Source organism: Onychostoma macrolepis, chromosome 25 (assembly GCF_012432095.1).
Source record: "Onychostoma macrolepis isolate SWU-2019 chromosome 25, ASM1243209v1, whole genome shotgun sequence".
NCBI lineage: Eukaryota > Metazoa > Chordata > Actinopteri > Cypriniformes > Cyprinidae > Onychostoma > Onychostoma macrolepis.
Window position 1 is genome coordinate 24,107,575 of NC_081179.1, and position 21,089 is coordinate 24,128,663.

A 21,089-nucleotide genomic window follows, 5' to 3' on the forward strand; every position below is an offset into this window, starting at 1 on the left:
TAAAGAAGAATCTGTTTGAAATGGTGTCCACTAACACGAGGTGAAGACTGCAGTCGTACTGCGTTCCCTCGTGGGGTGGAGATGCTGTATTAGATCATACTCTCTGTCACGGAGCACATGACTCACGCCGGACTCTGAACAGTGCAGCGGTCCGGCGGAGTGTAGCTCCGGTCCTGATGAACTGGACTCTGCAGGACACAGCACTAGGGGTCACTCGAGCTGCACCGTTCTGGATAAACTGAAAATCACGAACTAATCCAAACATTTGTGACAAAATATTAATTGCTGCAGTCTATTTACAAGTGTTTATATGTTTATATATACAGTAAATATATATTTTTAATATTAACATTTTGAAAAAGACGCTAAAATGAATGATTCAATGACTCACTCTTCACTTGTTTCATTACTGGATGAATCAGCGTTTTTGAACGAATCTCTTGAACGAATGATTCAATGACAAACACATTTTAACAGTCAACAATGTAATCGACCAGCGCCAGTAACTCTCAGAAGGTAATTTGCTCTATTTTGATCGCTACCTTAGACATTAATGTTTATATCCAAACTATAACTACATCTTTTTTAACGATTTATCGTGCAGCTCTAGTAAAAAAATTCCATGATGTAAACAATAATGCAGAATAACTAAGTGAAAAAAATTACTACACATTTATTGGTCCTGAAAATACACTAGATTTCATTTCAAGAACTATTCTTTCTAAAAGTTAAGACTCGTCCACGGCTTCCTAAAACTCCTCATTCAGACACACCCCACAAAAGCTCTGCAGAACACCACCCAAATGTTTACGCAAAGAAAGAAGGCGTAACTTATTCTCGCTGTAGTATGGTTCTTGCTGTTGATGCTGTGTTTCAAAATACGGTAAGGGGCGTAACATCTCCGTCACACGCTTGAGGTATTCAGCCAATCACAGCGCACTGGATAGCTGGCCAATCAGAGCACACCGCGCTTCTCAGAACGATGAGCTTTGTAAAAATCGACGTGTTTCAGAAAGGCGGAGCAGAGAGCAGCAACAATAGTGTACAGTATGTGTAATGCGTTTTTTGAACCTTAAACCACGTAAACATTGCATTACACCAAATACACACAATAATGTGATTTATAGCATCTCATAAGACCCTGTAAATGATCAGGTTGTCTCCTTCAGGAACAGCAGCGAGTGCTCGCCGTCACAGGATGGCATCACTTTATTCCGTGAGTACATGTTCACAGACGTGTTAGTTTCTGCGGTGTGTGTTCTTGTCTTATGGGTCTGGTCTGGTGCAGGGTCGCACATCACCTCAGACAGACGCTGTCTGCACGGTCTGGTGTCGTGGGCTCACGGTCATGCCGAGGCCTGCCGCTCCTGCCCTGACCTGCAGGAGGTGCTGGAGGGCCAGTGCCGAGGGGCTCTGCAGGTGGTCTGGAGATGCGTGGACGGTCACACTTATGTGATGGACACCAGCGGCGCTCAGGCCAGATCAAACGCTGGGCCACAGACCACTGAAACTCAAAGTGACGACAGAGCAAAAGCAAGCAAAGACGACCTCCAGTCAGCGTCCAGAGCCAACAGCGTCCGCACGGCGAGGTCCGGTGAAGCTGCTGCAGCTCGGAATCACAGCAGCACTCCTGCCGAAGGTGAGAAACCACAGCCTCATCAGCGGCTTTAAACCAGTCTGGTGGATTCATGCTTTGTAATTATACGCACCAAGTTTGGAATCTTTACATTTTTGTTTGTTTTTGTTTTTTCATTTATATAGCACGGTACACAACTGATAGTTTTCCAAGTTTACAGAATACTGGTAAACCCTTTGAACACGGTTTTCACATCTATCTAGATGAGCAGTTTAGTTTCACTCTCGGTCAACATCTTAAATTTAGAGGTTGTTAGTTTAAAATTGTGGTTTTATGGTCAGTCATAATTGTGACTGGTGGGATAAATGTGTATACTGAATTAGCATATTTCTGCAGTCATATATATATATATATATAATTATATGATCAAATTTTTATATTAGTGCTACTAGAATTACATCATCAATATTGTAACTTATTTGTAACATTTGAACTTTTAATTTAGTGCAGTATTTTGTCATTGTAACATTTTAGTGCAGCCTTCACTAACAACTGCAATTGGATTATGTATATCTAAATGCACTTTTATCCCACTGGTCACTATTGTGACCATCAAGATGTTTACTCGTTCTATGACCACACTCAACAAAACTGAATAATTGTGATTTCATATATTAATACTAGACACCTTCATGATTGTGGACCAAAAATCTGTCATATTTGTTAACACACTTTACTAGCCTGTTGTTTCGGCGCCTTAATGCAGTCATCATCTTCTCAAGGTGCAAACAGGAAATAAACTGCTCTGGTCATGTGACAATTTACACTAACCATGTGACATTGCACATATTTAAATGAGACCCTTTATTTTTTCCAAATTGGCAGGAAATGCACTAAAATACCAGTCAGTAAGATTTTTAAAGCTTTATAAATGAAAACCTTCTTTACAGTCACTATTGGGGTTAAATGGGTTAATAGCCATCCACTCTATGATATCGTTAATGCAGTCTGTTAACTGAACATTTGTAAATTTCATTGTCTTGAGGAAATATAAATCTGAGTGTTGTTGGCATAATAATGAAAACAATTTCCATGTTTTCTGATAATTAAAGGGGAAAAGCAGAGGTCCTAACACTGAGCCCTGTGGCACACCATACTTAACATGTAATTGATAAGACATTTCTACATTTATGTAATTTGTTACTGGTCATATAAATATGACCTAAACAATGCTAATGCCAGCTGACAATGAAATGTCAATGAAATTCTCCAGCCTATCTGAGAGAATGTTGTGAGCCATGGTGTCCATCCAGTCGTACTAGAAGCGCGAGTCGCCAGTTGTTTGTAACCCTGCAGTCCTGTCATTTTTGAAGGTTGCATAGCATCTTCTGTTCAAAAAGACAGTGTGTGTGTGTGCAGTATCTTCTGCATGTAACGAGTGTTGTTCATATTTCAGACATGCAGTCCTGTGAGGAGACGGCCACTACAGTAGCACCACTGCTGATGGACGCAGATGATGCGGACAGTGATCTCTCAGACAGGTAGTTCATGCACATTAAATGAACTACGCAATAAAAAGAAACTACGTAAGATCTGTTGGTGAAGTAGAAGACGACATTGAGTCAATGTTTTCAGGAACCTGTTGAGTGACGAGGAGTGTGAGGACAGGAGGAAGAGCGGCTCATCTGAGGACAGCTCAGATCTGAACACTGACAAGCGGTAAATATACACAATTTAGCTGCCAAAGTAGCTCCAGAGTCCATAAATGATGATCTAAAAGTGTAAAACTTGCTAAGTGACTGAACTTCCAGGAAGCATGCTGGATCATGAGAGCAGAATTCACACGTGTGCACAGGATAGGTCTAGTACATTCACGTCCGTATGAATTTCTGAAGAAAGACGGCAGATTTATCAGGAAGAATTAAAACATCTTACATTTTCAATTGTCTCAGTTCCTCAAAGAGCAAAGAGTCCAAGACGCTGGAACCCAAAGCCAGGAGGAAACCTGGACCCAAGCCTGGCTGGAAGAACAAGAAGGCAGAGCGGTAAAATGACCTTAAATATCGCTTTATTACACAACTCTCATTCTCTACACGGATTCACGCCGTAAGGCTGTTCAAAATGCTTTTGTCGTCAGTGTGAGCGTTTAGCACTCCAAAAGAGCACTTTTAAACTGTTCACTAACAGAAGTCAAGTGATTCATATGAATCAAATCCCTAAGAAGCTGAAGATGGCGTCTCATATCGAGTGATTGTGTGTCATGTAGAGAGGAGCTGCCCACCATCTACAAGTGTCCTCATCAGGGCTGTACGGCCGTCTACAGAGGAGCCGACGGCATGAAGGTACTGAGCGTCTCCAGAAACACCTGTCGACTGACATTATGAGGTGAACTCACTGAATGTGTCCCGCCTCAGAAACACATCAAGGAGCATCACGAGGAGGTGCGGGAGAGGCCCTGTCCACATCCAGGCTGCAACAAGGTCTTCATGATCGACAGATACCTGCAGAGACACGTCAAACTCATCCACACAGGTAACGCCGGACCCTTCAGTGCTTCCTCCAGGGTTTTCCCCAGCTGTGGTGGCAGGACTATTTCCCATGGACCCCACCCAATAACTCAGTATTTACTTGTCTTTTTTGGTTCAAATAAGTTAAAGTAATCCAATAAGAACAAATAAATAAATGACAAGCAGTAGCACAAACAAAAACAAGATACAAATGAAAATAACAGTACTTTATTTTTTTCAGTTATGTCTAACTATAATATTTAGGTACAGAATTACTAAAGAAACTGAATCTATTCAACTGTAAAATAACATTGGATATTCCTCACTGTATGGATAAACTAATGGCAGACAGCAGCAGGTTTATTTAGGCTGCTGTCTCTTTAAGAGCTCATGCACGGCTCTAATATACTGTTACACGTACGTTTTGCTTCTCAACCGTTTACATTCACTTAATAGCCTACATGTTTAACATAAGCCAACTGTGTTTACGTGAACAATCAAAACGGGATTTTTGACAATTTGTTAGTATTTGGCCGTTCATGCGCAAAAATGGTCTAGAATAGAGCCCGCGCTGTGTCAAGTACTGTATTGAGTTCTCTTTCACTTTAAATCGTCAAGACTCGAAAAGCACGTGCAAACGATACACTCTGTCACCGCGTTACAAGCGTGGAGCCTGCGGGATCCCTCGCCGAAGTCCTGCTCTGTCTCCTCTGCTAATTCCTCGACTGTAAATGAAAATGTAATAGTTCCTTTTATTTTTGGCAACAAATGAAGTTCATGAAGACGGCAGGCGCGGAAGACACCGCGAGAGTCCGTGTGTTTGAGTCGTAGACAGATCCACGTGTCTGCGGCGCTCAGACACACACAGACTTCATTAGCCGTCTTATTGCAGTTTAATATTCGCAGACACTAGTCTATATCACGATTCGATGTGTACGGCCCCACTTTTCATTTATTCATCCACAAATTCTGTGACAATGCACTTTACACAGGACTGGATTCCAGAAATCACACTAGTTCCGTGGACCCCACTGTGAGCCCGCTAATCCCACAATTCACCACGTCTATTGATAATACTTACTGATGTTTGTGATTTCCTACCACGCATGATGTCACTTCCTGGAGCATAATGCCATTAAACAGGGTTCCTGCGGGTCCTTAAAAAGTCTTAAATTTAGCTTTATCAAATTTAAGGCCATAAAATTCTACAAGAAAATTTTAATTATGATTTCAAAAAGTCTTAAATCTGGAGATGGAAAGACAAGAATTGTGATTATGGCTAAATTTGATGATTAAACTTCAAAAGGCTTTGATTTCATTCAATATACATGGAAAGGTTTCAAAGTCTGCTGCTGCTTTGTTTACTGCTGTCACCGGGGAAACGGTTATTTCTGCTGTTCTGAAAGCGCCCCCTGCTGGCAGAGAATGAATGCGTGTTTTGTTTTTGTTCAGACCAATGTGAAAATCCAGCTGTGTTTTTACTCTGCAAACACACACAGCTGTAAATGTGAACTGGGGCCTGTACCATGAAGCTGGATTAGCTGGCTAGCCAGGTAAGTTTCAGTTTAGCTTGCGCCAACTCTGGGTTTTAGGTACCATGAAAGTAGCTTGGCTTTTAGCTGCGTTCATTGCCATAGTAACTTACACTCCACAGCTAACCTGCTCCGGGGCAGGTTATGTTCTGAGTTAGAGATCGCAAACTGAAATTGGACCAATCAGATGTGAGCTAACTGACACATGTCTGACACAAAAAAGTCACTCTCCCACTTTATCTTGCTCCAAATTAAAGGTCACTAGTACAAAAAAAAAGTTGGTCTGGCCTTAATGATAATTACATTATTTAATTATATGATTTATATTATTATTAATCCATTACACACAAGCTATTTTAGTTTAACAGTTATTATAAATAATGTATTTTAAATGAATGTTAATAGATACAGATTGTACATAATATAAAAAAGTTGTAGAATCAATAGATAATGCTTTAAAAATGACTGTGACCTTACACGTTCAAGTCTCTATCGCTGTATATTTCCAACAATATAAACTAACTTAAGTTTCACTTGTGACTGCACTGATAAAGCAAGATCATTTATTTTATTTGTCCTCTTTCATGAACAAGTACTTTTTCATTGTAAATGCATTTAAATGAATCATATTTTTCAATCTTTTAACCTTTAGCAAAATCTTTAACTTTTAACCAAGGCTTGTGATTGGCTGTTAGCCACTGATGTCACACATTCATGTGCACGTGCGCCACAAACTCAGGATCAAAGCCCGAGTTAAAGAAAGTTGATGATCAGCATCATGGTACCAACAAAGCCGGATCGGAGAGGTTTGGTTTTGTCAACTCGAAACTAATCCTGTAACTCTGAGTTTGTTCATCTACCATCATGGTACAGGCCCCTGGTGGATCGATAAGATAACTCAGAATAAAAATATAAACAGTAAAATGTGTTTAAATATAATCATTCATTCTTTTGATGTTTTCTTAATGGTTTAAAGGCTGAAATGTAAAGTGTATCGTTTTATAAAACTGTGTTTCTGTGAAAACTTGTATCTGAACTGTAAATCATGCTTTTTACAGTCATTTTTATGACACATTTTATAACAGTTTTAATGTGTTACTATAGACATTGCCCTCCCCCCGCTTTCACAGACAAGGCTTAAGCCTAGGCTCAGACTAAAATGTAATTTTGAGCTGTTTCAACAGAAAGAAACTTGCACTGATTTGATCTTTGTTTTGTCTCAAGATGCACACCAGTAATGTTTCTTCTTAGACCGGTTTATAAAAATGACTCAAATGTCCTACTTGAACTATGGCGTAATCCTGGCTTAGTCTAAGCCCTGTCTGTGAAACCGGGCCTTAAAGTCTTAAATTTGAGCTTAAAGATCCTGCAGAAAGCACAGATCACATTTGTGTGTGATTGCTGAGAGCGAGTGTTGTGCCGTTGGCAGAGGTGAGGAACTACATCTGTGACGAGTGCGGCCAGACGTTCAAGCAGAGGAAACATCTGTCGGTGCATCAGATGCGTCACTCCGGAGCCAAACCGCTGCAGTGAGTATGAGCCGCTGCGCTGGCGACGGTGTCTCCGAGCGCCGCTCACTGCGTCTGTGTGTGTGTGTGTGTGTGTTTCAGGTGCGAGGTGTGTGGCTTCCAGTGCCGCCAGCGGGCCTCGCTCAAGTATCACATGACCAAGCACAAGGCGGAGGCGGACCTGGAGTTCGCCTGTGTGATCTGCGGCAAGCGCTTCGAGAAGGCGCACAATCTGAACGTGCACATGTCCATGGTGCATCCTCTCCTGCAGGGCGGCGGCGTTCCTGCCGCTCCAGACTCGTCCGCAGCCGACATCAGCTGTGTGCTGGACACAAACCAGTGATCCATCAGCCCTGCTCAGAGACGCTCTCACAGGAGCACCGCGAGGTCACAGAGTAGTGTTTGAGCTGCACGCAGAAACCGGTTTAGAGCTGACAGAGCACATACATCCAGCCCAGTTTAGCAGACAAACGCTGAAGATCCAGCGCTTCTGACTGACGCTAATTTCTGTGACATCTGCAGTGAGCAGCCAATCACACGAGACAGAGCCAGGCTCAGTTCACGCTCATGAGCGAGTCGCTCTGCTGAAGATCACCAGATTCTTGAGAGGAACGTCGTGAATTCAAATACATTTACAACGCCGCAGAAGTTTGAGAAGAAAACATCTGCCTGCATTAAAGCATTTCTGAGACGACACAAGCTTAGACATTTTACACGCTCTGTTTTATTCATCATACACACAGTTTGGGATCAGGAAGATTATTCATAGTTTAAGAAGTTTCTTCTGCTCATCAAGGCTGTATCTATTTGATCAAATACAGAAAAAATTATTTTGTGAAATATCAAGTTTTAATATGCTGTAAAATAGAATGTAGTTCTGTGACGCAGCTGTATTTTCAGCATCATTACTGCAGTCTTCAGTGTCACATGATCTTCAGAAATCATTCTAATATGCTGATTTGTTATTAATGTTGAAACCGTTGTGCTGCTTAATATTGTTTTTTGGAACCTGTGATATATTGTAACACAATTTTGATTAAACACTGTTCTTTTTAACTTTTTATTCAAAGTATCCTGAAAAACATGTTTAATCAAAATTTTGTGTTACAATATATATCAGGTTCCAAAAAACAATATTAAACAGCACAGTTTCAACACTCATAAATCAGCATATTAGAATGATTTCTGAAGATCATGTGACTCTGAAGACTGGAGTAATGATGCTGAAAATACAGCTGCGCATCACAGAAATACATTATATTTTAAAGTATTTTAAGATATGAAACTAATATCAGCAACTGCAATATTTCACAATATTACTTTTTTTTTTTCTTCAGTGTTTTTAATAAATGATGCCAGTGAATGTATATATTTAAAAGTTGAAAATTAGAAATATGTCCTTGTGTAATGCAGTAAGGATATAAGACTCATAATAAATAATAGGTGTAATGATCTTCTCACGGTCCCTTGACTCGGAGTGTTTTCATCTGAAAGCTCAGTCCTTTGAGACGAATGTTTCTGATCACGTGACCTGTGCGAGCGGCTCTCTGCTGTGCTGATGCTGTGTCCGGCGTCTCACGTGAAGCTGCGGAGCGCTGCGGAGATCTCGGGGTCCAGCTGCTCGTATTCAGACTGCAGCTGCAGGAGACACAGCACAGGAACTGAACACTCGTTTACTGGCAGCTAATAACAGCACTGATTAATCATTACACCCTCAGAGACACAGCAGACGTGATCGAGTCATGTTGGGTGTTTTAATGTCAATAATAAACAAATACATCTCATTTTAGCTGTTCTCGTATTTCTTAAAAGGGACAGTTCACCCAAAAATGAAAATTCTGTCATTAATCCTCATGTTGTTCCAAACCCGTAAGCCCTTTGTTCATCTGCAGAACACAAATGAAGATGTTTCTGATGAAATCCAAGAGCTCGGACCCTCCACAGACAGCAAGGGTCCTACCACGATCAAGACACAGAAACATAGCAAGGACATCGTTAAAATAGTCCATGTGACATCAGCAGTTCAACCGTAATGTTATGAAGCTACGAGAATACTTTGTGTGCGCAAAGAAAACAAAATATATATAGTATGCGCTGTGCGTCCTCTGTGGAGAGTATCACGTGGTTTACGAACAATGGCAGACGGGATGAGGAGAAGAATTGCTGATTAAAGTGGTTTTCTTTGCGCACAAAAAGTATTCTTGTAGCGTCACAAAATTACGGTTGATCCCCTGATGTCACATGAACTATTGTAACGATGTCGTAGCTACGTCTTTGAGCCTTGCTGTCTGTGGAGGGTCAGAGAGCTCGCGGACTTCATCAAAAACATCTTAACTTGTGTACCGAAGATGAACGAAGGTCTTACGGGTTTGGAACGACATGAGGGTTAATGACAGACATTTTTGGGGTGAACTGATCCTTTAAGGGCCTTTATCAGACCTGGCACAGTCTTGCACACGTCCTGTTGACTGCAGACGCTCTGAAGAGGATATTATGACCATAGTAATACAAGTAATACAGTTTTCTTATAATTAATCCAAGAAAGAAACCCTTGTTTTTAACCCGCAGACACGTGAAGGCAGGTAGCGTTTATTATTGGAGTTGCTTCACTCAGTCTATGCATCTCTTGGCTGCAGTTAATAAAACTGTATAATTACTCCAGTACAGTAAATCAAACTCATCCAGCTGCGCCGTGACACACGGGTAATGCACAAGACTTGATGGAAACAAAATGATCTGCATCCTCTTTAGGTCACATGTCGGGGGAAAACTAAAGATTCTGGCTGGAATGGCAGCAAATGATGCTCTGGTGTGTTTTATCCAGTTTCATGCTCCAGCAGGTGAACACGGTGCGTCCGTGTGGAAGCATGTGTGTAGCTAAATTCAATTTGAAATGCAATATGTAAAATGGCAATGTATTTAAATCTACATTTTCCCATACATATGTGCAACATTTAGTGCAAAATGAAAATTCAGTTATATCATTTAAATTTGCCATTTTCTACACTAGTTTTAATATGCAGATTAAAAACATATTTTAAAGCTTTATAAATTGTAAAATTAAAGTGTTAAACATATCGAATCAATTTGGGCAATACATGTCAGAGCAAAAACTGTAGCAAAATTATCATTTAAATGCTGTTTTTCCTAAATGCATTTAGACTTAAGGGCAGGTCTCCTGGGATTGTATCTCGTATGTATGGGAAAATGTAAATTTAAATACAGAAATCCATTGCCATTTAGCATATTACATTTCAAATTGAATTTAGCTACACACATGCTTCCACACGTCCAGACCTGCCAACCTTTTGAGTACCATGGATCTGCCATTAATAAACTCCAGTACACTTTAAAACTTCAAAAACTTCTGTAGACTGTAGAAAAACATGGGTTATCATAGGTCTACTTCGAATTTCTTTAGAGAGAAGTATTATTTTTACAGATTGGCCATTATTTACGGCTATAAACACATGTAATGTGCGTTTCATTCATACTGGACGCCAGAGGGCGCCCTCGCGCAGAAACTCCACACATGCATCACAGAAGTAATAGAACTCATGACGCTCCAGGAAATCCCTAATGTGGACAAAACATTGCTATTGCTGTAACTGAATAAAAGATAGAAATGCTTTGAATGATGAAACAGATAAACAATACATTGTCGCAGTCTTCATGTGTTCTTAAAACCACCTTTAGTTTCATAAGTATATTTATAATTCACTGCTAATCGACAGCCTTTATTACAGTATAGAATATATATTTCTGCATCATTCTGTGATAAGTCACATCAGATCACAAAAGGAAGTTATTTCTAACATTCGACTGATGTTGAAGAATAAAAACATGTTCTAATGTTCTCAACAGGTTTAGAAATGCTTCTCATTACACGTCATCACAAGAGAAGATGTTTAACGTGTTGCTTTTTCAAATAAGCGGGGAGGCGTTTCCTCATCTCAGCGCACACAAACAGAGGTACGGAAGGTTTTTGTGTAGTTTAGAGTGACAAATCGCACCAGAGTACTCTGAGGTCAGAATGCGTACAGGTTGGCAGCTCTGTGCGTCTGATCATTTAATCACATGACACAAGCACCACTGGACGCGCGTGTGTGTGTGTGTGTGTGTGTGTGTACACTAGGGCTGTGTATCACCAGCAAAGTCATGATATGATACGTATCCCGATACAGGACTGCACTGAATTTCACCTCAGAATAATTCAGTAAAACAGCTGTTTATTAAACGCTGTGTTCTATAGGGCCAGTGCTAACTACAGCCAGAGCAGCAGTTGACCTCTGCATTATGAAGGGCCTCCATGACTCTACCACAGTACAATATAGATAATGGCATACGTTTCATGTTTACATTGAGCACTCCTCACCAGGCACAATATTCTGATTGCTGGCGTCTTGTTTTTAAGCCCATAAATAATAATGTACTTGTTCTAACAAATTTATATTGTAATGTACTTATACTAATATATATTAAAGTCATCTTAACATTGCTGGTAGGTTATCATTGCACAAATTAACACACTCTACATTTAAAAATAAAAATAAGAATTAGAAGAGTAAACTAATGTGCTGTCTTCACTGCATCTCTCTCTCTCACACACACACACACACACACACACACGCTCAGTCACTCAAACAGATCAACTGTGTGCAGACATTCAGCAAACTTTTTAGCGCTGCTCCGTAATTTTATCAATAAAATAGCTTAATCGATCAAGAGCTACATTATCTTTCTCAAGGAGCTGGTAACATCATTGCTTCTAAAGGAATTAAAGGCACAGCTTCACAGTTTACGGTGGTAATTCATACATACACAGCATCTCTCTCTCATAAACACTTGATGAATTACACTTTTCTGATAATAGAGTATTGAAGTGGAGATCGCTAAACTGCAAGCTAACCGGTGTTTTCAGAAAGCAAGCGTGTTTATCCACAGTGGAGAGAGTGCGTGCACATGGTTGCCAGGTTGACAAAGATAAGTAACACACTTAACAGATATTTCCGTATTGCACAAGTGTGAAGCTCTGTTTCGGGATTACGTCTCTTTATATCAGGCAACCCAGCTGTGTTCCTCTGCGGCCAGATTAAACCTTGTTGTAGCCTGTATATTATACTTGATTCTTTATTTTTTAGAAACCTGGCACTTTTCTACTCCATTTTAAACGGTGTTCTTGGTTTCAAATTAAGTGCGGTCCACTGCTGCACACGTGCCGTGATATCGATACTGAGACAGCTGCATCCATACTCGTATCGTCGAGCACAGCACTGGTGTGTACCTGTCTGCTCTGGCCGGGCGTCACACAGTCCGGGGAGCTGAGGGAGATGCTGCTCATCAGGATGCTCCGGGCCTGCAGCAGCACCTGAGACAGAGGACAGAGGTCAGAGGTCAGAGGTGAGCTGCAGCAGGCTGAGCGCGAGCGGGAGCGCTGGGACGGATCTGACCTGCTGCTGCTGATGTTGCTGAGGGCCGCTCAGGAAGAGTCTGCTGAGCTCTCTGTATGACGCCGCAGCGCTGTAAAGGAACCCCGGACACCGGGCCGCTGCCGCCAGAACCTCCGGCTCCACGCCGCTGAGCATGCTGGGAAATCAGCACATCAAACCGCCATCAGCACAAGAACACGGGAGCGTCTCGACTGAAATAAAGCGTGTCCTCTCACCTGTAAAAGGCAAGCGGCATCAGCCTGAGAGTCTGCTGAGACGCCACACGAGACAGGAAGTGAGGCAGTCTGTGATCTAGAAGAGAAGAACGTCACAGCTGTAACCGCTGCAGTAACACACAGACAGATACAGCAACGTCACGCCTTCACACCTGATCCAGACCAATCAAACAGCAGCAGCCAATCAGAATCATCCACCAGATGAGCGAGGAGACACACGCTCACGTCTCGGACACGCTTCAAACACGCCTGAAAACACATTTATCATCAATAAATTATTATATTAAATAAATACATTTTACTCTTTAGATTTTTATTCTGCGTTATCTTCTTATCGATCCACCAGCTCTGTGTGTTTGCAGGGTAAGAACACGGCTGGATTTACGCATTGGTCTGAACAAAAACAACAGGCTTATTGAAAACGCACATTCATTCTCTGCCAGCAGGAGGCGCTTTTGGAACAGTAGAAATACAGCAGTTTCCCCGGAAACAGCAGTAAACAAAGCAGCAGAACTGGACTTTAAAATGAGCAGTGCTCATATTCAATGAAATCAAAGCCTTTTGAAGTTTAATAGTCACATTAGGCCATGTCACAAGTCCTTCAGTCTCCAAATTTAAGACCTCTTAAAACCATAATTAAGACATTCTTGTACAGTTTAAGAAAGGGAACCCTGGCACATCCTCCTCAGTACCGTCCCGTATCTGTGTTTGGGGTCGTGTGAGTGCTGAGTGATACCTGTTCATTCAGATGAGCGCAGATCAGCTCCATTACACTGAGGACAAACAAGAAGAGCAGAACCTACAGGAGACGAGAACAGCGTTACGTCACACCAGCAGCAGCGCCGTCCCCAACAATACATACTGATGCTGCTCCGTTATAGCCAATCAAATCAAAGAAAGCATGTTTTATCATTCACAGAGGCCAGCACGACGCTGCAGTTTTTAATGATGAAAATATGTAAGGTAAGATATAAGTAGCTAAACATTTAATATTTGACAACTAGAATAGAAGTGTTTAACAAGCAACATTAATATCCAGTGATGAAATTTCAAGGTTTTGAACTGAAGATATTTCAGAAATCATTTACACGATGATAACTGAATGTGAGGAGTGAGATGAAAACTGTGGTGTGGGACAGAAGTGGCTAAAGCTGTGAGATCAGGAGACCTGTCTGTCCGTCTCGAGCAGCTGTGTGATGAGTGTATTAACATCCTCCGCCTCGCCGTCTGACCTCCTCAGAGAAGTGTGTACACACTCAGCCAGCAGCCACGACGGAGCCGACGGCACGGGCCACACACACCCTGCACACACCCTGCAAACACACACACACACACTTCATTAGGGCTGGCCGATAAATCCATAACGATAATTATCGCAATATAATTTTCCTCGATAAACCGATATAAAGAGTTTGATAAATGATTTTTTTTATAGCACTTGTAATAATACAGATTGTGTCAGAGCAGCTTTACAGTATTAAATAGGAAAATAGTGTGTCAATAATACAAAAGGACAATAGTAAACACTCAATTTTCAGTAAAAGGCAGTTCATTATTGATTCAGTGATTAAATTTAATTCAAGTTTATTAGTATAGCGATTTTCACGATACAAGTTTCTACATTATATTTAGGAGTAGGTTATTAGTGGTGACTATGGCAGAAATGTACAGTAAAAACCACGCAGTTAGTTACAAATTACATCAAACAGACGGTGAACACTTAACGCCAGCAATGATTATATGTTGCGATTGCGAATAAACGTTACAATTAAGCACAATTTGGTAGTTTTATATGTTGTTCCAGGGTTAGCATCATCCCTTCTCAGGTGTTCATAAGGGTTGGATCCAGACTTTCAGTCTCACGTAGCCAGAGCTTCAGACTGACGGCAGAAGGTCTGGGAACTTTGGCCACCTTGAATGGCCAAGGCCCGCCCAAGAGGCCATATGACTGACAGGTAAAACAACCAATCACGTCTCGTTTCATGCCAAGTCTTGTTTAGGGGCATGGATGTCGTATAAAACTCACATTTTAGAGATTCTATGCTCAATATTTCACATACTTTTGAAAATCGAGCATTTAGTTGATCCTGATAAGCGCCCGTCGTCATTTTTATTATATTAATGTATTAAAAGTATTAAAGTAGTAAAGGAATATAATTACGGTATTTTTTGTAATTAAGCTATAGTGTTTGTGCATTTATACTAAATGTAAAAGATACCTAAAAGCAATATAGTTATATTTTTATCATGATATTGAGGTGCTATACGTGTGGTTATCATGATCTAAATGTATGCTATTATGGAAGACCAATGATTAAAAAACTACAGTTGCTACAATTTTTACAGATATTTCTAATTTTGACAAATGAACAAAAATTTGTTCATTTGTAGTAACTCAAGCTACTAATACTAATTACTAAAAGTAATATTTTTATTAATATTATCAGGCAACACAAACCTGTTTCTTGATTTAAACAAAATGCAGAAACTAAGAAATACATTTTTCTATTAAGATTTATTTTGTGAAGGAAAATTAACAGTCTGGTTTCTACAACTTTCACTTTGGAGCAAAACTGTAAGCTTGAAATAAATAAAGGTTTTACATTTATCGTAATTATTTATAAAAAAAAATAAAAAATTATATATCGGATAATTTTTTTGACCATATGGCCCAGCCCTACTTCACACAAAGCCAGACTGAGCGCTGTGACGTCTCACACACAGCTGCGTTACACTCACCGTCTGCTCCAGCGGTGGCTGTCCTCCAGCATCTGCAGCTGATCCGGCAGAGCGTCCCGTCCCGTCAGACGCTTCCACTGCGAGCTGAGCACAGGCCGCAGACGCGTCCACCAGCGCTGCGACACACACACACACACACACTGAATATTAGACCCCTTTCCTTTTTTTTATAGCAATATCTTCAGTATTTCTCAGAGGGCAGGCTTCAAGTATAACTCGTTTAAAGTAATGGTGCTTCATATAACGTGTAATGATAAATCCCTTGTGGCATTTGTATTGGCCACCAGGGCACCATATAGACTTCTCTCTCTAGCACTTTAGATACAGTTGCTCCTTTACTCTTAAGGAAGATTAAGGATAACAGTTTGACACTGTGGTATAATGAGCGCACACACTTTCTCCTACAGAAAAGATTACTGATTACTTTTCGTCTCTTCTAGAAGAAAACAAACATAACCCTCGGTATTTATTCAATACAGTGACTAAATTAACAAAAAATAAAGCATCAACAGGTGTTGGCATTTCCCAAGAGCATAGCAGTAATGACTTTATGAACTACTTCACTTCCAAGATCGATACTATCAGAGATAAAATTGTATCCTTGCAGCAGTCAGCTACAGTATCGCATCAGATAGCGCACTATAGATCCCCTGAGGAACAATTCCACTCATTCTCTACTGTGGGAGAGGAAGAATTGTATAAACTTGTTAAATCATCTAAACCAACAACATGTATGTTAGACCCGATTCCATCTAAACTACTAAAAGAGCTGCTTCCAGAAGTCATAGATCCTCTTTTGGCTATTATTAATTCATCATTGTCATTAGGATATGTCCCCAAAACCTTCAAATTGGCTGTTATTAAGCCTCTCATTAAAAAACCACAACTTGACCCCAAAGATCTAGTTAATTACAGACCCATCTCAAATCTCCCTTTTCTGTCAAAGATACTAGAAAGGTAGTATCCTCACAATTATATTCCTTCCTAGAGAAAAATGATATCTGTGAGGAATTCCAGTCAGGATTTAGATCGTATCATAGTACTGAGACTGCTCTCATTAGAGTTACAAATGACCTGCTTCTATCATCTGATCGTGGTTGTATCTCTTTATTAGTTCTACTGGATCTTAGCGCTGCGTTCGACACTATCGACCACAACATTCTTTTGAATAGACTACAAAACTTTGTTGGCATTAGTGGAAGTGCCTTAGCATGGTTCAAATCGTACTTATCTGACCGCCATCAGTTCGTAGCAGTGAATGAAGAGGTATCATATCGATCACAAGTGCAGTATGGAGAACCTCAAGGCTCAGTACTAGGGCCGTTACTTTTCACGATTTACATGTTACCCTTGGGAGATATTATCAGGAGACATGGTGTTAGCTTTCACTGTTATGCTGATGATACTCAGCTCTATATTTCTTAGCAGCCAGACGAAACATACTAATTTTCAAAACTAACGGAATGCATAGTTGATATAAAAAAAACTGGATGACTAGTAATTTCTTTTTTATTATCGGACCAAAAACCTCTGCATGTAATAACCTAGAACGCTATCTAACACTTGACGGCTGCTCTGTCAATTCTTCTTCATCAGTCAGGAACCTAGGTGTGCTGTTCGATAGCAATCTGTCATTTGACAGCCACGTTTCTAGCATTTGTAAAACTGCATTTTTCCATCTCAAAAATGTATCTAAATTATGACCTATGCTCTCAACGTCAAATGCAGAAATGTTAATTCATGCGTTTATGACCTCAAGGTTAGACTATTGTAATGCTTTATTGGGTGGTTGTTCTGCACGCTTGATCAACAAACTACAGTTAGTCCAAAATGCAGCAGCTAGAGCTCTTACTAGAACACTGCAAAAAATGCTTTTCTTACTTAGATTTTTTGTCTTGTTTCCAGCCAAAATATCTAAAAATTCTCAAATCAAGAAGGATTTTCTTGACAAATAAAAAGTATTGTCTTGAAACAAGCAAAATAATCTTGTTTTCTATTTAAAATAAGATTTTTTTTTTTTGCTTACTCCATTGGCAGATAAATTTGCTTATTCCAAGCAAAAACTCACTTAATTTTTACTTTTTTTTTTTTTTAAAACAAGACAATTTTTTACTTGTCTAGAAAATCCTTCTTTATTTGAGAATTTTTAGATATTTTGGCTGGAAACAAGACAAAAAAATCTAAGTAAGAAAAGCATTTTTTTGCAATGAACCAAGTATGACCATATTAGCCCAGTTCTTTCAACTCTGCACTGGATCCCTATTAAACATCGTATGAATTTCAGCGGAGACCATGTCAACTAGATGAGCCCCAGAGACAGATCCCCTACACAGACCTCATCACCTAGACGGCCATCAGGACAAGACCACGGGAACCAGATGAGTCCTCTGCACAATTTTTGTTGCAGCCTAGAATTAAACTGCTGGTCTCGTCTGGCCAGAGGAGAATGACACCATTTTGACACTATTTCCCTGTTTAATACTGTAAAGCTGCTTTGACAATCTGCATTGTAAAAAGCACTATATAAATAATGACTTGACACAGTCTGAGTGTTTGACAGACAGCAGCGGTGGAGGGGACGGGGGTTTTACCTAGGGTTAATTTCATTAACAAAAACTATGATGAAAAGTGTTTGCTGACGAGCCGTTTTCTCATGACTAAAAAGAGACGATGACGAGACAGCAATAAGGTCAATAAACTATAACTATATCAACATGCAATTTCATTGATGATAAAAGACCAGACTAAAATGTATTAAAAAAAAAAAAAACAACTTTACCAAAAAAACTTTGTCAAAAAAGGAGACAAAATATTATTGCGGACTGCTTTACATGCCTCTACTACATGAGCTTTCATGTGTGCGGTTGCTAGATATCAATAGTTCAGATTCACGAATCAGAGCTTCGCTGTTACAAGGATACATTTTCTGCCCGGTGGTTTGCTTTTTTTTTTTTGGCAATCTAGCAACCATGCGCACACACTCGCTCTTTATTGCGGAAGCGATGATCTGAAAACACCAACAAGCAAGCTGGAGTTTAACGATCCAAATTAAAGTGCCACTCAGCCGGTCTGTGTTCTGTCATGAGATCTCGACTCTATTGGTTGCTTACTAAAATGGCTGACAAAATGAACAGTAGTTTTACCGCGGCGGACAGCAACAGCAGCGGACACTCAGTGCTGAAGAGAGACAGACACGCGTCCACCGCCTCAGCCGGACGATCACAGCTCACACCGCAGCTCACAACCGCCTGAAACACACACATTATCTGAATCTGAACAGTGCGCACAAATGTTCAACGCTGCCTTCGTCCTGAGAGAGCGTCACATACTTTGAGGAAGTGAGCCGTGAGGTTGAAAGGCAGAAGACCGACATCACCGCACGCTGTCCTCTGAGAAACAAAACACACGTTACTCACACATCGTCACACGACAGATCAAGCATGTTATGCTGAGGTGATGATGGGCACCTGAACGTGACTGATGTACTTCATCATTCGCTGGCAGTCCAGAGTTCTTCCTGTTCTGTGGGTTCTGACGCTCAGCAGCAGGGCAGGAGGAACCAGCACCAGAATCCTGTCAGACATAAACACTGATCACAGAGCTGATCTCAGGGACGCTCTCAGAGCCACTCACACATGACCTGCTCCTACCGGCTGATGTCCTGAAGGGTCAGCTGATGGGTCAGCTCATGTCCAGTGCTGTCGGGGTCAGGGGTCACTGTGCACCTGCTGTCAATCACATCCCACAGGAAGTGAGACGTCTCTTCTGATGTGTTCTGCTGAGTAATCGCCACTTCGTACAGTAATGCCTGCAGAGAGATCAGAGTCAGAAACTGGTATCATGTACTGAAACATGTATAATTCAAGTATAACTCGTTTTAAGTAATGGTGCTTCAGGGATACTGTATACAGGCCACCATACAGACTTTATTAAAGAATTTGGTGATTTTCTATCAGAGTCAGTGCTGGCTGCAGATAAAGTCTTACTTGTTGGTGATATTAATATCCATGTTGATAATGAAAAATATGCATTGAGATTAGCATGTATAGACATTCTGAACTCTACTGGGGTTAGACAAGTCGAAATCATACTCTAGATTTAATATTGCCACATGGAATTGATGTTAATGGTGTTGAAATTCTGCAGCAAAGCAATGATCTCTCAGATCATTATCTAGTCTTGTGTAAACTCCATATAGCTAAAACTGTAAATTCTACTCCTTGTTACAAGTATGGTAGAACCATCACTTCTACCACAAAAGACTGCTTTGTAAGTAATCTTCCTGATTTATCTCAATTCCTCAGCATATCCAACAGCGCAGAAAGACTTGATGTAACAAACTATGGACTCTCGCCCTAAAGAGAGCAGACCGGAAAATGGAGTGCAGCTGGAGGAAAACAAAACTAGAGGTATTTCGTACTGCATGGCAGGAAAGTACTTTCTCCTACAGAAAAGCATTAAAAACTGCTAGATCTGATTACTTTGTCTCTTTTAGAAAAAACAAAAAACAAACAAAAAAAACAAGTATTTATTCAATACAGTGGCTAAATTAACAAAAAAAAAAAAAAACAACATCAGCAGGTTCAGACTTTTCCCAACAGCACAGCAGTAATGACTTTATGAACTATTTTACTTCCAAGATTGATACTATTAGAAATAAAACTAACTATACAGCCGTCAGCTACAGTATCGCATCAGATAGCGCACTATAGACCCCCTGAGGAACAATTCCACTCATTCTCTACTGTAGGAGAGGAAGAATTGTATAAACTTGTTAAATCATCTAAACCAACAACATGTATGTTAGACCCGATTCCATCTAAACTACTAAAAGAGCTGCTTCCAGAAGTCATAGATCCTCTTTTGGCTATTATTAATTCATCATTGTCATTAGGATATGTCCCCAAAACCTTCAAATTGGCTGTTATTAAACTTCTCATTATAAAACCACAACTTGACCCCAACAAATTAATTACAGACCGATCTCGAAACTCCCTTTTCTGTCAAAGATACTAGAAACAGTAGTATCATCACAACTATGTTCCTTCTTAGAGAAAAATGATATCTGTGAGGATTTCCAGTCAGGATTTAGACCATTTCATAGCAGTCAAGTCAAGTCACTATTATTTGTATAGCACTTTTAACAATGCAAGTTGTGTCAAAGCAGCTTTACATCAGCTTGATATAAGCTGGGTGGCTTTATATCAGCTTTACAGTATTTAGACGGGGAAATAGTGTGTCAAAATAGTGTCATTCTCCTCTGGCCAGACAAAATCAGCCATTAAAATCTAGGCTGCAGCAGAGTCAGATTGTGCAAAGGACTCATCTGGTTCCTGTGGTCTTGTCCCTATGGCTGTCTAGGACACAGGGTCTTCACTGGGGATCAGTCTCTGGGGCTCATGTAGTTGTCCTCATCTCCGCTGACGTTCAGGGCTGTAGAGGTCATCTCTAGGTGCTGATCCACCATCTGATCTGGATACGGACTGGATCGGGTGGCTACGGTGATCTCGGAATAAGAAACAAACAGACTAATATTAGCGTAGATGCCATTCTTCTAACGAT

At 40.4% G+C, this 21,089-nt stretch overlaps 2 protein-coding genes across 2 annotated transcripts in view; one reads left to right on the forward strand and one right to left on the reverse strand.

Annotated features, from left to right (window-relative positions):
* znf276 (zinc finger protein 276) overlaps positions 1-8,907 on the forward strand; it is a 12,437-nt gene extending 3,530 nt beyond the window's left edge. Inside the window, exons 3-11 of the mRNA XM_058766951.1 lie at positions 1,170-1,216; positions 1,289-1,639; positions 3,033-3,117; positions 3,212-3,295; positions 3,529-3,621; positions 3,843-3,918; positions 3,991-4,108; positions 7,045-7,144; positions 7,226-8,907. Of these exons, the coding sequence (XP_058622934.1) occupies positions 1,170-1,216; positions 1,289-1,639; positions 3,033-3,117; positions 3,212-3,295; positions 3,529-3,621; positions 3,843-3,918; positions 3,991-4,108; positions 7,045-7,144; positions 7,226-7,466 (1,195 nt within the window). The 3' untranslated portion in view covers positions 7,467-8,907. The remainder of the gene's footprint in view (positions 1-1,169; positions 1,217-1,288; positions 1,640-3,032; positions 3,118-3,211; positions 3,296-3,528; positions 3,622-3,842; positions 3,919-3,990; positions 4,109-7,044; positions 7,145-7,225) is intronic.
* Positions 8,444-21,089, reverse strand: part of LOC131534220 (Fanconi anemia group A protein) — a 55,446-nt gene continuing 42,800 nt past the window's right edge. The window contains exons 31-42 of the mRNA XM_058766956.1: positions 19,178-19,335; positions 18,995-19,100; positions 18,857-18,916; positions 18,671-18,775; positions 15,528-15,643; positions 13,957-14,101; positions 13,525-13,587; positions 12,941-13,037; positions 12,789-12,864; positions 12,574-12,709; positions 12,408-12,491; positions 8,444-8,761 (exon numbers count right to left, since the gene is read on the reverse strand). Coding sequence (XP_058622939.1) covers positions 8,699-8,761; positions 12,408-12,491; positions 12,574-12,709; positions 12,789-12,864; positions 12,941-13,037; positions 13,525-13,587; positions 13,957-14,101; positions 15,528-15,643; positions 18,671-18,775; positions 18,857-18,916; positions 18,995-19,100; positions 19,178-19,335 — 1,209 coding nt within the window. The 3' untranslated portion in view covers positions 8,444-8,698. The remainder of the gene's footprint in view (positions 8,762-12,407; positions 12,492-12,573; positions 12,710-12,788; positions 12,865-12,940; positions 13,038-13,524; positions 13,588-13,956; positions 14,102-15,527; positions 15,644-18,670; positions 18,776-18,856; positions 18,917-18,994; positions 19,101-19,177; positions 19,336-21,089) is intronic.